Source organism: Budorcas taxicolor, chromosome 2 (assembly GCF_023091745.1).
Source record: "Budorcas taxicolor isolate Tak-1 chromosome 2, Takin1.1, whole genome shotgun sequence".
In the NCBI taxonomy this organism is placed as follows: Eukaryota; Metazoa; Chordata; class Mammalia; order Artiodactyla; family Bovidae; genus Budorcas; species Budorcas taxicolor.
The window spans coordinates 24,751,959-24,771,318 of NC_068911.1; the positions used below are offsets into that span (position 1 = coordinate 24,751,959).

At 41.1% G+C, this 19,360-nt stretch overlaps 1 protein-coding gene across 1 annotated transcript in view; it reads right to left on the reverse strand.

The window, feature by feature from the left end:
- The window catches only part of LOC128069277 (acyl-coenzyme A synthetase ACSM2B, mitochondrial-like), a 52,987-nt gene extending 34,326 nt beyond the window's left edge, over positions 1-18,661 (reverse strand). Inside the window, exons 1-5 of the mRNA XM_052662582.1 lie at positions 18,485-18,661; positions 14,933-15,143; positions 12,112-12,319; positions 10,525-10,668; positions 7,062-7,218 (exon numbers count right to left, since the gene is read on the reverse strand). Of these exons, the coding sequence (XP_052518542.1) occupies positions 7,062-7,218; positions 10,525-10,668; positions 12,112-12,319; positions 14,933-15,143; positions 18,485-18,661 (897 nt within the window). The remainder of the gene's footprint in view (positions 1-7,061; positions 7,219-10,524; positions 10,669-12,111; positions 12,320-14,932; positions 15,144-18,484) is intronic.
- Positions 18,662-19,360: the final 699 nt, after the last annotated feature.

Consider the following 19,360-nt stretch of genomic DNA (forward strand, 5'->3'; position numbering starts at 1 on the left):
GATATTACGAAGAGGTGGCAAAAATACACAGAAGAAAAGTAGAAAAAAGATCTTCATGGCCCAGATAATCACAATGGTGTGATCACTCACCTAAAGCCGAACATCTTGGAATGTGAACTCAAGTGGGCCTTAGGAAGCATCACTATGAACAAAGCTGGTGGAGGTGATGGAATTCCAATTGAGCTCTTTCAAGTCCTGAAAGATGATGCTGTGAAAGTGCTACACTCAAAATGCCAGCAAATTTGGAAAACTCAGCAGTGGCCACAGGACTGGAAAAGGTCAGTTTTCATTCCAATCCCAAAGAAAGGCAATGCCAAAGAATGCTCAAGCTACAGCACAATTGTACTCATCTCACACAGTAGCAAAGTAATGCTCAAAATTCTTCAAGCCAGGCTTCAACAATACGTGAACCGTGAACTTCCAACCAGCTCAAGCTGGTTTTAGAAAAGGCAGAGGAACCAGAGATCAAATTGCCAACATCTGCTGGATCATCGAAAAAGCAAGAGAATTCCAGAAAAAACATCTACTTCTGCTTTATTGACTATGCCAAAGCCTTTCACTGTGTGGATCACAAGAAACTGTGGAAAATTCTGAAAGAGATAGGAATACCAGACCACCTGACCTGCCTCTTGAGAAATCTGTATGCAGGTCAGGAAGCAACAGTTAGAACTGGACATGGAACAACAGACTGGTTCCAAATAGGGAAAAGGAGTACGTCAAGGCTGTATATTGTCACCCTGTTTATTTAACTTCTATGCAGAGTACATCATGAGAAAGGCTGGACTGGATGAAGCACAAGCTGGAATAAAGATTGCCGGGAGACATATCAACAACCTCAGATAAGCAGATGACACCACCCTTATGGCAGAAAGTGAAGAGGAACTAAAGAGCCTCTTGATGAAAGTGAAAGAGGAGAGTCAAAAAGTTGGCTTAAAGCTCAACTTTCAGAAAACAAAGACCATGGCATCCAGTGTCATCACTTCATAGCAAATAGGTGGAGAAACTGTAGAAACAGTGGCAGATTTTATTTTGGGGGGTTCCAAAATCACTGCAGATGGTGACTGCAGCCATAAAATTAAAAGATGCTTTCTCCTTGGAAGGAAAGCTATGACCAACCTAGACTGCGTATTCAAAAGCAGAGACATTACTTTCCCAACAAAGGTCCATCTAGTCAAGGCTATGCTTTCTCCAGTAGTCATGTATGGATGTGAGAGTTGAACTATGAAGAAAGCTGAGCGTGGAAGAATTGATTCTTTTGAACTGTGGTGTTGGAGAACACTCTTGAGAGTCCCTTGGACAGCAAGGAGATCTAACCAGTCAATCCTTAAGGAAATCAGTCCTGAGTGTTCATTGGAAGGACTGATGCTGAAGCTGAAACTCCAATACTTTGGCCACCTGATGCAAAGAGCTGACTCATTTGGAAAGACCCTAATGCTGGGAAAGATTGAAGGCAGGAGGAGAAGGGGACGACAGAGGATGAGATGGTTGGATGGCATCACTGACTCAATGGACATGAGTTTGAGTAATCTGTGGGAGTTGGTCATGGACAGGGAAACCTGGCATGCTGCAGTCCACGGGGTCGCAAAGAGTTGGACACAACTGAATGACTGAACTGAACTGAATCCCAGCCTTATTTTCCCCAAAATATTTTTTGGGACATAATTCAGGTAGAAAGTGCTTTTTAAAGTTAAAAGCATCTATAGACTTTACAGAAGTGCTATGAAAAATAAGGTACTACTGAATACTTGCTAGGCCCTGTGCTCTCTCATTTAATTCCCACTATAACCTGATGGAGTTTGTATTATCAACCTTCAACAACAGAGGGTTGAGCAACTTGCCTGAAGTCACACAATCAGCAAATAGCAGCACTACCATTTGCAGCCTATACTTTTTAGAAATACCACCTTCATGGATTTCCCTGGTGGCTCAATGGTAAAAAATCTACCTGCCAATGTAGGAGACAGAGGTTTGGTCCCTGGGTCTAGCAGATACCCTGAAGAAGGAAGTGGCAATCCACTCCAGTATTCTTGCCTGGGAAATCCCATGGACAGAGGACCCTGGCAGGGTACAATTCATGGGATTGAAAAAGAGTTAGACACAACTGAGAGACTGAAAAACAACAATAATACCACCTTCATTCCATGCTTTGCTTTGTACAGAATTTATTACAAAGAATGGGTTAGACAAAACATCTAAAAAAATTGCTAATGTTAACACACCATGTAATTATTTCCTCTGGGTGCTTTTTTTTTTTTTTTTCAGAATAAAAAAATATTTTATAAGGAAAATAGGACTCAACTTGCAAATGCTAAAATTATTCACCAATTTTAACTAAATGTTTCTTTTTCATCCAAGGGTAATCACAAGAGTACATTTGTACAGTTTACCTCATCTACTTTCTCATAACAAATCCCTCTAACTATGAGTCTACAAGTTCTGCTAAAATAGCCATTTTCTTAAACAACTCTCTAGTCTATCACCGCCTTCATAAATCACGGTTCTCTTTCCTTCCCTGTTCCTCTCTTGGTTGCCTAGTTTGTTGCCTACACAAACTCTCAGAGTTAGTATGTTTTAAGGTGTAGAGTTTTTACTCAGAGATGCTCCCTAATTATCCATTAGTTGGCATCCACACTGTTCTTGAAGGCATCTCGCTCAAAGCCTGCTGACCATCTTAATCACAGTGACTTGCAGTCAGTCGCTCAGTCATGTCCAGCTCTTTGTGACCCCATGCAGCACCCTACGCCTCCTCCTGTCCATCACCAACTCCTGGAGCCCACTCAAACTCATGTCCATTGAGTTTGTGATGCCATCACCATCTTACCCTCTGTCATCCCCTTCTCATCCTGCCTTCACAGTTCCCAGCATCAGGCTCTTCTCAAATGAGTCGGTTCTTTGCAATAAGTGGCCAAAATATTGGAATTTCAGCTTCAACATCAGTCCTTCCAATGAACATTCAGGATTGACTTCCTTTAGGATGGACTGGTTAGATCCCCTTGCAGTTCAAGGGACTCTCAAGAGTCTTCTCCAACACCACAGTTCAAAGGCATCAATTCTTTGGCACTCAGCTTTCTTTATAGTCCAACTCTCACATCCATACATGACTACTGAAAAACCATAGCTTTGACTAGATGGATCTTTCTTGGCAAAGTAATATCTCTACTTTTTAATATGCTATCTAGATTGGTCATAACATTTCTTCCAAGGAGTAAGCATCTTTTAATTTCATGGCTGCAGTCAATATCTGCAGTTATTTTGGAGCCCCCCAAAATAAACCCTGCCACTGTTTCCACTGTTTCCCCATCTATTTCCCATGAAGTGATGGGACTGGATGCCATGATCTTCATTTTCTGAAAGTTAAGCTTTAAGCCAACTTTTTGACTCTCTTCTTTCACTTTCATCAAGAGGCTCTTTAGTTCTTCATTTTCTTCCATAAGGGTGGTGTCATCTGCATATCTGAGGTTACTGATATTTCTCCCAGCAATCTTGATTCCAGCTTGTGCTTTATCCAGCCCAGCATTTCTCATGAGGTGCTCTGCATATAAGCTGAATAAGCAGGGTGACAATATACAGCACTGATGTACTTCTTTTCCTATTTGGAACCAGTCTGTTGTTCCATGTCCAGTTCGAACTGTTGCTTCCTGACCTGTAAACAGATTTCTCAGGAGGCAAGTCAGGTGGTCTGGTATCCCCATCTTTTTCAGAATTTTCCACAGTTTATTGTGATCCACACAGTCAAAGGCTTTGGCATAGTCAATAACGCAGAAATAGATGTTTTTCTGGAACACTCTTGTTTTTTCAGTGATCCAGCGGATGTTGGCAATTTGATCTCTGGTTCCTCTGCTTTTTCTAAAACCAGCCTGAACATCTGGAAGTTCATGGTTCATGTATTACTGAAGTCTGGCTTGGAGAATTTTGAGCATTACTTTACTAGCGTATGAGATGAGTGTAATTGAGCATTCTTTGGCATTGCTTTTCTTAAGGATTGGAATGAAAACTGACCTTTTCCAGTCCTGTGGCCATTGCTGAGTTTCCCAAATTTGCTGGCATATTGAGTGCAGCACTTTCACAGCACCATCTTTTAGGATTTGAAATGGCTCTACTGGAATTCCATCACCTCCACTAGCTTTGTTCATAGTGATGCTTCCTAAGGCCCACTTGACTTCACATTCCAGGATATCTGGCTCTAGAAGAGTGATCACACCATCATGGTTATCTGGGTCATGAACATAATTTTTGTACAGTTCTTCTGTGTATTCTTGCCACCTCTTATAATACTTTCTGCTTCTGTTAGGTCCATACTATTTGTGTCCTTTATTGAGCCTCTCTTGCATGAAATGTTCCTTTGGTATCTCTAATTTTCTTGAAAAGATGTCTAGTCTTTCCCATTCTATTGTTTTCCTCTATACCTTTGCACTGATCAATGAGGAAGGCTTTCTTATCTCTTTTTGATATTCTTTGGATCTCTGCATTCAAATTGGTATATTTTTCCTTTTCTCCTTTGCTTTTGGCTTCTTTTCACAGCTATTTGTAAGGCCTCCTCAGACAGCCATTTTGGGGATGGTCTTAATCCCTGTCTCCTATACAATGTCATGAACCTCTGTCCATAGTTCATCAGGAACTCTGTCTATCAGATCTAGTCTCTTCAATCTATTTCTCAGTTCCACTATATAATCATAAGGAATTTGATTTAGGTCATACCTGAATGGTCTAGTAGTTTTCCATACTTTCTTCAATTTAAGTCTGAATATGGCAATAAGGAGTTCATGATCTGTGCCATAGTCATCTCCCGGTCTTGTTTTTGCTGACTGTATAGAGCTTCTCCATCTTTGGCTGCAAACAATATAATCAATCTGATTTCAGTGCCGATCATCTGGTGATGTCCATGTGTAGAGTCTTATCTTGTGTTGTTGGAAGAGGGTGTTTGTTATGACCAGTGCATTCTCTTGGCAGAACTCTATTAAACTTTGCCCTGCTTCATTCTGTACTCCAAGGCCAAATATTCCCATTACTCCAGGTATCTCTTCATTTCGTACTTTTGCATTCCAGCCCCCTATAATTAGAAGGACAACTTTTTTGGGGTGTTAATTCTAGAAGATCTTGTAGGTCTTCAGAGAGCCATTCAACTTCAGCTTCTTCAGCATTACTGGTCTGGGCATAGACTTGGATTACTGTGATATTGAATGGTTAACCTTCGCTTTTATTCTTGACTATTTTCTGTCCAGGGCCTGGAGAGAGCTGGCATTTCCTCTGCCCTGCTGGAGTGCAAGACTCCGGAGCTTCCAGGGTGCAGAAAAAGGTTTTCCTCCTCCTCCTCTGGGTGCTTTTGACGTATTGGTATAAGAGATGAAAATTATCTCACTTCCCTTATTGCCTTGCCTTACAGGAAGCTCAACATGCAATTATCTACTTATTTGCTTTACCCATTTATTTGCAATTACCTACTTATTCGCTTCCTTTCCTTAGTCTTCCCACTCATTCACCCCACATGTTCAGCCTATATTTTCCTAATAGGCTTTATAATTTTACATTTGTTCCATACTTTTTTCTATTTATTGCTCTTTACAAAAGCTACTTCAAATCTTTTTGTGGAAGGAGACAGAATAAGAATTTCTTTAAAACAGAAAATGACCGAATCATATAAAGAGAATCTCTTGAGAGACTGCAGAACTTGCCTGGTCTCTTGACCTTTGAAGATGTCATCTATGCCTCAGTTTGCTCCTGGTATCTCTGCTGCCAGCCAAACAGAAATCTGAGTCATTAACTGCTACAGAGATCTGGAGGCCCCAGAGTGTTAATTGCCCACTCTGTCACAAATGAAGTCCAAATAGGTTGTGCCTTTGCAAGCAAAATGAGCCTATTTCCATTGCTTTGTTGCTCCAGGATCATGCAGTTTGTAGATTTTATTCAATGGTTACCCCTTCAAGTTCCACAGGAAGAACTCTTATTTATTCTTCAAAATTCCTCATAGATAATAATCCCAGACTGAAAATGACCCTAATGTCCACCAACAATAGGGTGGTAAGAGAAACTGTGATAGATCCACAGAAGGGAACACTATACAAACTTCTAATATGTGCAGTAATATGGACAATATTCACAGAAAATATATTGAGTGAAAGAAGCCAGGCACAAAAGATTACATGAAGTTCCAGAAGAAGCAAAGTAAATCTATGGTGATAGAGGTTAACAATGAATAATCTATGGAGTGTGAACAATGACATGAGGGGTATGGCCTCTTTCTGCAATGCAGGTAACATTTTATATCTTGATCTGATGGTGATTACATGGCTATCTGTTATGGGCTGAGTGTTGTGTCCCCACACAATCCATATGTTGAAGCCCTAACCCCTGATATGTTGGTACTTAGGAGTAAGTCCTTCAAAAGACAATTAGGTTTAGATGCAGTCATGAGGGTGGGTCCCTCATTGTGAGATTATTGTCCTTATAAGAAAAAGAAGAAATACCAGGGCTCACTCTCTTTATCATATGAGGATATAGTGAGAAGGCAGCCTAGAAGTAAGTTCTTACCAAGAACCCAACTATACCAGCACCTTGATCTCAGATTCCCAGGATAATGAGGAAATAATTGTTGTTTAAGCCACCCATTCTATGGAATTCTGTAAAGCAACATGAATGATTAATAAAATGTCTAACACAGGTAAATCATTTCCAAGCTACACGCTTAAAATGGCTACACTATAGGCACACACATACACAGACATGCACAATGACGGCATCATCTCTAGTAGTCCATCCCTCTGTTTTACACTCAGTTCACTGTCATCTATCTGACACTTCATACCAGAGCAAGGGCCCATTAAATATGTGTTAAGTGAAGGAATGACCCATGATGCTTGTCTCCTGAATATAGTCCTTTTAATTGTGTATGTGTCTGTCTCCTTTCCCAGACCATGAATTGCATGAGGGCAGGAACCATTTCCATCTTGCTTACTGAACACCTTCTATCTGCATGGCCAAGATTAGTAAAAATTAGATGAATTGAAAGAAACTTCAAGATGGGTTCACTCTGACCATCTGGTGCAAACTGGATCTTCTCTTACCTTTAGAATGATCACTGGATCAAACTTTGGCAAGAGATGGATAAATGTGCATGCTCCTGACGTCCAGGGTTCCAGAAGTGAGCCCAAAATATTCACTATCCAAGCTGTGTCTGATATAGGCCATATTATGTCAGAGGCTTGCAGGTCTGTCCATTTTCTGACAACATAGAGGAAAAACATGTGTAAGCGCATGCGGGTGTGGATGGAGCATGAGTATGTCTATACGTAGGTAGAGGTAGGTATGTGTGCAGAGGAGTGTTGTGTACCTGAATGTTTGCGTATGTTTATAGGTATGTTAAGGTATAAGCAAGCAGGGGAAAGGAGAGTTGTTCTATCCACACATCCTATCTCAAGTTCAGTTCAGTTTAGTCACTCAGTCATGTCCGACTCTTTGCGACCCCATGAATCGCAGCACTCCAGGCCTCCCTGTCCATCACCAGCAGGTGCCTATTCAGGTGTGACTCCAGCTCCCATGACTGAACAGCTAACTGGGTCTCATTTCCATTTTAACTCCAGTACTGAGTACAGCTTTTGGCCAGTGGTAACCACTTAAGAAATGTTTACTAACGAAAGACACCTAAGTGGATAGTCTAAAAAGTGGCCTTGCCTGCAAATTGAACTTTGGCTGCATAGACCTTGGCTGGTTCTCTTTTTTTCGAGCATCATGAATTGCCTGAGCACAACTGAGGGTCTCATGCAGAGTGACACTTGTAACCTTTCTCTTTCTAGGCCAGAATTTGAAGTATTAAGCTTGTCTTAAAGCAAAAATACTTGAACCGTGAACTTCCAGATGTTCAAGCTGGTTTTAGAAAAGGCAGAGGAACCAGAGATCAAATTGCCAACATCTGCTGGATCATTGAAAAAGCAAGGGAGTTCCAGAAAAACATCTATTTCTGTTTCATTGACTATGCCACAGCCTTTGACTGTGTGGATCACAAGAAACTATGGAAAATTCTGAAAGAGATGGGTGTACCAGACCACCTGACCAGCCTCTTGAGAAACCTATATGCAGGTCAGGAAGCAACAGTTAGAACTGGACATGGAACAACAGACTGGTTTCAAATAGGGAAAAGGAGTATGTCAAGGGTGTATATTGTCACCCTGTTTATTTAACTTATATGCAGAGTACATTATGAGAAACGCTGGACTGGAAAAAACACAAGCTGGAATCAAGATTGCTGGGAGAAATATCCATAACCTCAGATATGCAGATGACACCACCCTTATGGCAGAAAGTGAAGAGGAGCTAAAAGGCCTCTTGATGAAAGTGAAAGAGGAGAGTCAAAAAGTTGGCTTAAAGCTCAACATTCAGAAAACTAAGATCATGGCATTCAGTCCCATCACTTCATGGGAAATAGATGGGGGAACAGTGGAAACAGTGTCAGACTTTATTTTTTTGGGCTCCAAAATCACTGCAGATGGTGACTGCAGCCATGAAATTAAAAGACGCTTACTCCTTAGAGGAGAGTTATGACCAACCTAGATACATATTCAAAAGCAGAGACATTACTTTGCCGACTAAGGTCCGTCTAGTCAAGGCTATGGATTTTCCTGTGGTCATGTATGGATGTGAGAGTTGGACTGTGAAGAAGGCTGAGCGCCGAAGGATTGATGCTTTTGAACTGTGGTGTTGGAGAAGACTCTTGAGAGTCCCTTGGCCTGCAAGGAGATCCAAGCAATCCATTCTAAAGGAGATCAGTGCTGGGTGTTCTTTGGAAGGAATGATGCTAAAGCTGAAGCTCCAGTACTTTGTCCACCTCATGCGAAGAGTTGGCTCACTGGAAAAAACTCTGATGCTGTGAGGGATTGGGGGCAGGAGGAGACGGGGATGACAGAGGATGAGATGACTGGATGCCATCACTGACACAATGGACATGAGTCTGAGTGAACTCCAGGAGTTGGTAATGGACAGGGAAGCCTGGCGTGCTGTGATTCATGGGGTCATAAAGAGTCAGACACGACTGAGCGACTGAACTGAACTGAACTGAACTACTCCTTGGAAGGGAAGTTATGACCAACCTAGATAGCATATTCAAAAACAGAGACATTACTTTGCCAACAAATGTCTGTCTAGTCAAGGCTATGGTTTTTCCTGTGGTTATGTATGGATGCGAGAGTTGGACTATGAAGAAAGCTGAGTGCTGAAGAATTGATGCTTTTGAACTGTGGTGTTGGAGAAGACTCTTGAGAGTCCCTTCGACTGCAAGGAGATCCAACCAGTCCATTCTGAAGGAGATCAGCCCTGGGATTTCTTTGGAAGCAATGATGCTGAAGCTGAAACTCCAGTACTTTGGCCACCTCATGCAAAGAGTTGACTCATTGGAAAAGACTCTGATGCTGTGAGGGATTGGGGGCAGGAGGAGACGGGGATGACAGAGGATGAGATGGCTGGATGGCATCACCTACTCGATGGACACGAGTATGAGTAGACTCTGGGAGTTGGTCATGGACAGGAAGGCCTGGTGTGCTGTGACTCATTGGGTCACCAAGAGTCAGTCATGACTGAGCGACTAAACTGAACTGAACTGAAAGCAAAAGTAATTTAAGCCACATAGAAAGAACTTCCTTGTGGCTGGGAATTACCATAGAATATGTCCCATCCTCAAGATGATTGCTACTTTCACCCACAGCCAGCTCTGTAGAGAAATTAGGTCTTAGCCAAATGGAATCAAATTTTGAGTGGTGAGTGGGAATTTAATATATTAGCTACATTTATTTATATTTCCATCTTTTGAAACTATGTTTTTCTTACTGTAGCTCTTCTATTAAATAATTTCTATGAACTTTTAATTTTCTGATGCCATAGGCTCATAGATATGACATTTAAGTTTTCGAGGGTTTTTGCATTAAAGCATTTTTCTAGTTCTAATAATAAAATTAACATGGCAGGCAGGATCAGCTGAAAAGATCAAGATCTCTGGTTATAATTTCATGACAATCTTAGCACACTATTTTCTGACTCCACTGATGAGATTGATGTAGAGTGAAAGAAAAGCCTAAATTTGAGATCTGAGATACAGAAATTCTGAGATCTCAGTTCACCTTATTAATCCAATTACAGATCCCTGTTTAATGAATTTGAAAAGTAATTTGCTACTGACAAAGACAGGCTCTTGGAATGTGGACAGCATCAAAGAAAATTACTAACATTCCAAAGGACAAGATACAGATCAGTCTTGCGAAAAAATGCATATAAACCTCGTGCTAATCACTCAAGCTAGTAGAGACACTGCTCAAAGCACTGAAGAGGTTTTGTGATCCCTTGTTATCTACGACAGAAATATTCGACCACGGGTCACTGGATACCCAGCTTGCTAAGCAATGTTCCCTCTTGCCCGCTTCCCAACTCTGTTTCTCAGAAGTACCACATGGTAACCTATTTATTTCAAGAGAATTGAATTTGAGATCAGAAAAATCTCAAGGCCTGGTCATGTCATTTCCAGAGAGAAAGGACTCTTCTTACCCAGCATCCATCTTGGCCTTTAATCCTAGGCTTGAGTGGGAGTGTTCTGCCATCTTAGGAAGGCCACTAGTTCCACTGGTGAAGTAGATGGCAGCTGCTTCTTGGCTCCCAGTCTCCACAAAGCAATGGGTAGTAGATGCTTTCCTGACAACAGTGACACAGATTGTCACCTAATAAGATCTGCCCTGGACCCCAGATGTCTTGGTGACTCATGCCTTCCCATCTCCCCTCATACTGGAGAGGCAAGTCAGCTGACCCACTCTAGAAAGGAGGCTTATGAGTGGATAAGATTGTGAGACTTTGAGTCAGTCAGACTTGGGTTTGAACACCACTCAAGTTTGATACTTTGTTAACTATGTCACTCTAGATTATTTATTTAACTTCTCAGAGTCTCATTTTCCATATCTGAGATATAGGATCAATATAACACCCATCTCAGAGTTATTGAGAAATGGCAACTTGCTTTGAGAATTCAGTGAATGTTTATTTGCTTGTTGTTGGAAGCCACAGCATGACAGCAGGTGCATAGGAGATGCTCAATTAGTGTAAATTCTCCCAATCTTCCCTCTTCTGTTCCCTAGAAGCATTTACTCCTCTTTGGAGTCTCTCAAAACTGCTGTTATGTTGTCTATTTCCCTGACAGTTATATTAAAGACTATAACATTAGAAAGAAAAAGCTTACACTCTCCCTAGGAATTTCCTAAGGTATTGTCTCTAGTGTGGAGATTTCAGATATATGAAAGGGAGACTCATTCTTCTGGCCAATCATGTTATAGACTGCTGGCCGCCTCACTTAGGGATGCAAAAGATGGGGAAGGAGTCTATAAACTCTGTGTATCAGCCATCTCCTGTGTTTTACCACATACACTCTTAGCTTTACCTCTTATTCGACACAGTCAAAAGGTCCAGGTGAGTTCCAACCAACTTGCTGTTGCTTCTACTGCGAGCCACAGTGAGGTGAGGCACTCTGTGCCTCTGGCCTTCATTCTATGTCACCACCACGGCATGGGACTCTGAGCCTATCCTGCACGCATGTATGTGCAGCCCAGAGTGTGGGGTAAATAACATCTCTGGGCAGCCCTCTATGAATGGAGGTTAAGTGCTGATGGGTCAATGTTTGTAAGTCCTTTAGTAGACAATCCTGAGAGGCATTCTGTGTGTTCCTCAAAAGGTCCCTGCAGGCCAAGGCCCACTTCTGCTGTGCAGTGACCCAATAATACAGATAATAAACTCTGTATTAACTCTTACTTCTTTCCTGCTTACCTCTCCCACATCTTACACACTGCTCCTCAGACTTCCCAAATAAAGAATCTGCACATAAGTGCAGGTTTCCATCTTTGGTAAAAGCTCAGGCTAAGACAGGTTGATGGGTTTCCCTGGTGCCTCAGTGGTAAAGAATCTACCTGCCAATGCAGGAGATGTGGGTTCTCCTGGGAAGATCCCCTGGAGAAGGAAATGGCAATCCACCCCTGTGTTTTTGCCTGGGAAATCCAATGGACAGAGGAACCTGATGGGCTATAGTCCATGGGGTCACAAAAGAACTGGACAGAACTTAGTGACTAAACAACAGGACACATAGATACTCACCACAGTAGTGTCTTGAAGTCCAGCCATCCATCCCGGCTTTTCTCAGACACCAGTAGTTTCGTTTTCAGAGAAGGGCACTCCGGTGCCACAGTGTCCACTATCTCAGCCACCTCATCCCCAGCCACAATGGCCCTGGCGTTAGAAACCTGCAGCCTATAGAGAATGTCTTTGGCTTTCATCTGGATGGTCCCGGGCATGAAGACAAGGCCTGGAAAAAGTCAAATGGCTTAGAGAGAGAACTGGAAATGATGGTTGATTTCTCCCCTAGAGAATTTTAATATGAACAGCCAGTGGGGAGAAGCTGGGTTAGGGGAGGTAGGGGTGGTGATAACCAATGGGGAGTATCAATAATAAAGGAACTGGGGACTAGAGACTGATTTAAACACAGATGTCCCTGGAGTTGTCAGAGCTGTAAGGAGTCTACTGAGACTGAGAGAAACCCAATTGCCTCATGTTACACCATTGGTAGTCTAAGGCCACTAACACACACACACACACACACACACACACACACACACACACTGCCCTATAGAAGTTTGCTATATCCAAACAATCATATATAGTAACTAAAATATTAGAGCCTTAAAAGAACTTGGAATTGTCCATGCGATACCACGGTGCTCAAGGTCCTGATTATCTCAAGCATGGGACACTGAATTTTCTTTGGGAAGAGCACTCCTAGGCTTTTGTTTTCTATCTTGATGAGACTTTTATGACTTTGCTTTATTCTTCTGGATAATAATTAGACTGTTTCTCACCTTTCATAAAGCTGCTTTCGCTTGCTCTTCCTGGTTATCAGTTTCCACCTCTGGCTTACTCTTTCCCACTCTCGACACTTCAGGATCCACACTGCAGGCCTGTTACCACCTCAACTGTCCCTCCATCTCCCGCTCTGAGTTCTCCTTCCCTTCAGACCGTTATCTGTCAGTGTGTCAGTTTGTGTCACTTTTCTCCCACGGCCTGCTCACTCCTCCCATGGACTACCTGCTTCTATAGCTGTGTTCAGATTCCTCTGATAACTCTTACTTTTTTTTTTACCACAATCACATTTTCCTCCTTACTGATGAGAATGCTTGTTGTGTGTGAAGAAGGCCAGGAAAGATAAGTCGCAAATGAAGGATACTGGTGTTTCTTGAGGCGCTTCCACTTCTCATCTCTTATATCTAAAAATTGATAATTCTTAAATTTCTGTCTGCATCTCAGATGTTATGCCCTTAAATCCCAGCTATTCACTTCTTATTCCTTCCTTTTTATCCTTATATTTAAAAAATTGAGATATAACTGACATATAAGAATTTATCTATTTGAAGTATAGAGCTTAATGATTTGATATACCTATATACTATAAATGAATACCACAATAAATAAATAATAAAAATGAATAATTAATAAATACTATCTTATGTCATCTATCACTATACATGATTACACTTATTTTTTAAATTGTGATGAGAATGTTTAGAATCTACTCTCTACAATATATATTGTTAACTATAGTGATCGTGTTTTATATTATATACCTACGACACGTTTATCTTATAACTAGAACTTCTCCCTGCTTCTTGAACATCACTTGGGTACCCCTAACTCAACAGCTCCCAACTTGAACTTGTCATCTTTCCCTGATACCCCATAGCTGCTTCTCACTGTGAAAAAGACCACTGCATCCACCCAGTTGCCTGAGTGACTCTGACTTCTCCATCTACACGACTTCTTCCTCTACCTTATGTCATTCATCAAAAAAATCTTGCGATCAGTTTTCTCAAAGCCAACCACTTAACTCCACTTCTATCTCCCCATCCAAATTGAAATCGCTATCATTCTTTGTCTCCTATTTGAATTCCCCAACCCCATTCTTTCCCTCCTTCATCCCATTCTCCATGTACCATCCAGAGTCACCATCTATATTCAGAAAATAGTCATGTCATGCAATCAGTTTATGGTTTCCATTCCTCACTGCATAAGGACCCAGTACCCTTCCCTTGCCATGGCTTACGAGGTTCTGCCAGTTTAGCACCTGTCCATCTCTCCAGACCCATTTGCCTTTACTTTCTTTTTGCCGCCTGGGCTGTAGGCACACAAGTCATCATTCCAGGTTCTTTCATAATTTTCAGGTTTCCCTCCCCTCATCTGTTCCCTCTGCTTGGAACACTCCTCCTCTCTTCCTCCTTTCCTGGTCAAATCTTACTTGTCTGTCAGCTCTCAGACTAAATACTACTTCTACTAAGACCTCTGTAAACCTCTCAGATTAGTCTGTTTGGGTCTCCTGTTACAGCAAAGATCAGCATTTTTTTTCTACAAAAAGCCAAGCAAATATCAAATATCTTAGGCTTTATGTGCCAGAGGCTCGCTGTCCAAACTATGTTAGTCTGTTATTATAGTTCAAAAGCAATCACAGATAGTATACAAACAGGGCATGACTGGGTTCTAACAAAACTTCTTATTTATTAAAAACAAGCTGTGGGCTGGATTTGCCCTATAGGTCATAGTTTGACAAACATTTTGTATAGGTTCTTATAGAACCTCATGCCACTTATCAAAACTGTGATTTAATAATTGTATATGCAATTAATAATTTAAAGCAGCTGTCTTTCTCCAGAGACTTGTGAGTCCCATACATAGACTCTGTTTCGTTTACTCTGTATTAGCAACCTTTTAGCATAGTGCTTAGGGCATTGTTTGCTTAAATAAATGGAAGAAGAGTGATGTCTCTATATGACGAGGGACCACATGATAGGTGGAGGGGGCATCTTTTGGGAGGAATGATTGCAGTTTCTTTCACAAGGGAGACGGTGCCCAGCTCAGGTGGTCAATCACCAACCTGCTCGCATGCAGCCAAGGATCACCAGCCACCACTCAGGCACTCGGGGCAGCACCACTGTCACACGGTCCCCACGCTGCAGACCACATGGCCCTGCGAAGACGTTGGCTGTTTGTTGACTGAGTTCACTCAGTTGGCTGAAGTTCCACATTACCTCATCCCCATTGCCACTCACCCACCACAGGGCTGGGCCAGGGGGTCGCTTGCCAGCCTGAAGAAAGAGAAGGTCTAATGATTAAGGTGGGCTGGTACACAAGCATGTAAAATAAATTCCCATCTTGGAACTGCTGCAGTGGTGCTTAATAAGCTTTTTGATCCCAGGACTCCTATACACTCTTAAGAAGTATTACAATCCTAAAGAGCTTTATTTATAAGTGCTTTAATAATATCTCTCAATGTTTGTTAGAAATTAAACTGAGAAATTGTATACATGTGTGAATAGATCCATTATTGTTGTTGTTGTTGTTGCTCAGTCGCTAAGTCAAGTCCAACTCTTTGTGACCCCATGGACTGCAGCACGCCAGGCTTCCCTGTCCTTCACTATCTCCTGGAGTTTGCTCAAAGTCATGTCCAGAGTTGGTGATGCCATCCAACCATCTCATCTGCTGTCATCCCCTTCTCCCTCTGCCCTCAATCTTTCCCCGTATCAAGATCTTTTCCAGTGAGTTGGCTCTTCGCTTTCAGTGGCCAAAGTATTGGAGCTTCAGCTTTTAAATATAACAGTAATAAGTCCATCATATATTAACACAAATAAGATATGTTTTATTGAAGAAGTAAGTATACTTTCTAAAACAAACAAAATATAATGAGAAGAGTGGCATCATTTTATATTTTTGCAAATCTTTTTAATATCTTCCTTAATAGAAGACATTTGGATTCCTTTATTTTTATGTATTTACTTTGTTGTAGCCTCTGGAAAATGACACAGTATTCTTATGAGAGAATGAGAATTAGAAAAGCAAATATTATCTTAGATTTATTTATCTATCTCTATGCATTTGTTTATTTTTTATTGTGGTAAAATATGCTGTGCTTAGTTGCTCAGTCATTGCCAACTCTTGCAACCTCATAGACTGTAGCCTGCCAGGCTCTTCTGTCCATGGGGATTCTCCAGGCAAGAATACTAGAGTGAGTTGCCATGTCCTTCTCCAGGGGATCTTCCTGACCCAGGAATCCAACCAGGGTCTTCTACATTGCAGGTGGATTCTTTACCAACTGAGCTACCAGGGAAGCCCATGGTAAAATATACATAACATAAAATTTACCATTTTAGCCATTTTTAAAGTACACAATTTGGTGGCATGCATTTATTATACTGCTGTGTAATCACAACCATCATTTGTCTCCAGAACTTTTTCATTGTCTAAAACTGAATCTGTGTATTCATTATACAATGACTCCCCAGTCCCTTATTTCCCAAGTCCCTGGTAGCTACTATTCTACTTTTTGTCTCTGAATTTGATTTCTCTGCTGCTGCTGCTGCTGCTGCTAAGTCACTTCAGTCGTGTCCAACTCTACGCGACCCCATAGACGGCAGCCCACCAGGCTCCCTCGTCCCTGGGATTCTCCAGGCAAGAACACTGGAGTGGGTTGCCATTTGATTGCTCTAGGTACCTCATATAAATGGAATTGCACAATATTTCTCCTTCTGTATATGGCTTAGTTCACTTAATGTTCATCTATGGTGTATCATATATCAGAATTTCATTCTTTTTAAAAAAATGTTGTGTAAATATGCCAATTTTATTTATCCACTAGTCCATTGATAGACATTGGATTGTTCCTACATTTTGGCTACTGTGAATACTACTACTATGAACTTGGGTGTATAAATATCTCTTCAAAACCCTGCTTCTGATTCTTTGGGGTACATACACAACAATGGAAAAACTGGATTATACAGTAACTCTATTTTTAATTTTTTGAGGAAATATATTGTTTCCACAATGGCTGGACCATTTTACATTCCCACCAGTGTTGCACAAGAGTTTCAATTTGTCTTAGTTTTGTTTTGAATTGTTTTCATTTTACATATTGCCCTGGGAAAAGTCTCAGGAATCCTCAGGGTCTCCATATCATAGTTTGAAAGCACTAATGTCAAGCCAAAGAGAAAATTTGTTTGTAATTGTATTAGGTATTTCAAAATTCCTCTTTATAAGGGTTGACTCTTTTTGCACTTTGATCAGTACCTGTGTCTATTTCCTCATAGCTTTGTCAACAGAGTATGTTGACAAAATTTTTATATAACTAGTAAGTAAGATATATTATTTCAGTGAAGTTTTCTTTTGTGTAACTCTTACTATGAGTGAGGTTGAGCATTTTTTCTTATATTTAAGGGCCTTGTGAGTTCGCTTTTCTGTGGACTGTTTTTATATATTTGCCCATATCTATTTTTGATTGCATCTTTTTATTCTTGATTTCTAGGAGCTCTTTTAGCATTAGAGCTATTAACTCTTGGCTCTTTTATGAATTGCATATCTTTACTCTGATTGTCATTGTTTTAAAATTTTGCTGACAGTGTGTTTTTCAATGGAAATTTGTTGTTTTTGAAGTGTACATATATTTAGTAAATTACTTATTTTATGAATTCAAGATTTTGAGTCATGGTAGTAAAGACCTCTTTCATTATTCTAAAGAAGTATAACTTCAAAAGAAAAGCCAGAAATCTAAATTTTTATCTGAAAAATTTCAACTTTAAAATGTTTACCAATTTTTTGTTTTGTTTTGTTTTGTTTAGAGAGCCCTGCACCATGGGCCATGTTTAGCCTAGAGGCCTGGCATTTGCCATTTCTGTACTACAGTTATGTCATGGTGTTGAGACATCACAACATCACAACTATGATTTCCTTTGATCATCATTCTTTTAAGCCCATGCTAACAGAACCATCTCTTCTGCTACCCTAGCCAGGATGAATCCTTTCATCTTCCATAAAGGTACACTGAACTCAGGTAAAGTCAATCACAGTGTCAGCAATGAATGGAGCAGAATTCTGGAAGTCCAGGCTAGGAAAGAAAATTTAGGAATTTTCGCATTACTCACTTCTCTGATGTCCCATGTTGGAATCCTTTTGACACTCCCAGCCTAATAATCATTCTACTTGTGTATGCCTAATGACAAGGACACATAACTTTCTGAGAAGACCCACTCAGTCTTTGGTTGATGCTGATTTAACAAGAGAATGCTGATTTTTCTTTTATTAAATACAAATTTACTTCCTCTATGACTCCAACTCGCTAGTCCTTGTTTCACCCTGGGAGGTCACAAGAGAGAACATGGAGTATGTTCAGGTCGGCTGTGTGTTCAAGCTGCCTGAGGTGTGGTGGTTCCCAGATTGCTCCACCATGCATCAGTTTCCTGAACCCTTCTTTCTGCCAAGCTCATGTTCTCTTGTTCGTACCCTATGCACCTTAATGGAAGATGGACATCTTGTTCACAGGTCATTATAGTGCCTGACGCATAATAAGTACTTAACAAACACTTATTGAATGAAAGGATGGACTAGTGAACTCAGCCAAATTTTCCAACTGTATGCCTCTTTTCCACCCCATTACCTTCTCCATGCCAGCCCAGTGATCTATCACATCAGTAGCAAAGTTAAATTTGGCTGGAACTTCCTGGCGTCCCCACTGCAGGGATGCCAGTTGCCTAGTATGAATGCAGATAGTGTGATTGGACATCTGAGACCTCCATAGGATGCAAAGTGCCTGGAGTTGCCGCCGCCAATACATGTTCAAACCTATGAAGGAAGGAAAAGACAGAGGTGAGTCTTTCTGTACTGTCAGCAGTTGCTTAAGGAGCCCCATTCCAACCTTACAGGGTTCTTCCAGAAATTAATTTGCTGTGATTATGAGTGAACCAGAAGTCAGCATCTATCTCAGTCACCTTCTGATGTACCATTCTCCAAAAACACAGCACCTGCTTTAAATCCTATTTTTCCAGCACCTCTGACAATTTTGTGAACACCCAATTCCACATAATAAATCCTTTTGTGCTTAAGACACAGCAGTGTGATAGATTGGATTGTTATTACCAGCAACTCCGTGTGCATTCTGGAGAAGAGTGTGTATGCACCTCTCGTTGACTTTGGCTTGTCCATAGGATATGCTTTGGAGAATGAGATATGAGTGGATGTGCTTGTGTACTTGGTCAGAGATTCTTGCATTTATGCCCTCTGCCATGAAAATGGCTTCCCTGGTGGCTCAGATGGTAAAGAGTCCTCCTGCCAATGCCATGAGAACAGCATATCCCAAGTGAGCCTACCCCAGCCTGGGTCCCAGAATGCATGTGGACTTGAGCTGAGCCTAGTATAGCCACAGATAATTTCCAGACCCACAGGAAAATATTTTTGGATATGAGCATCTGAGATGTTCAGGATGATTGCTATCATGGCAAAAACTGACTAATACAAGCAGCATTTGTTTTCTTTA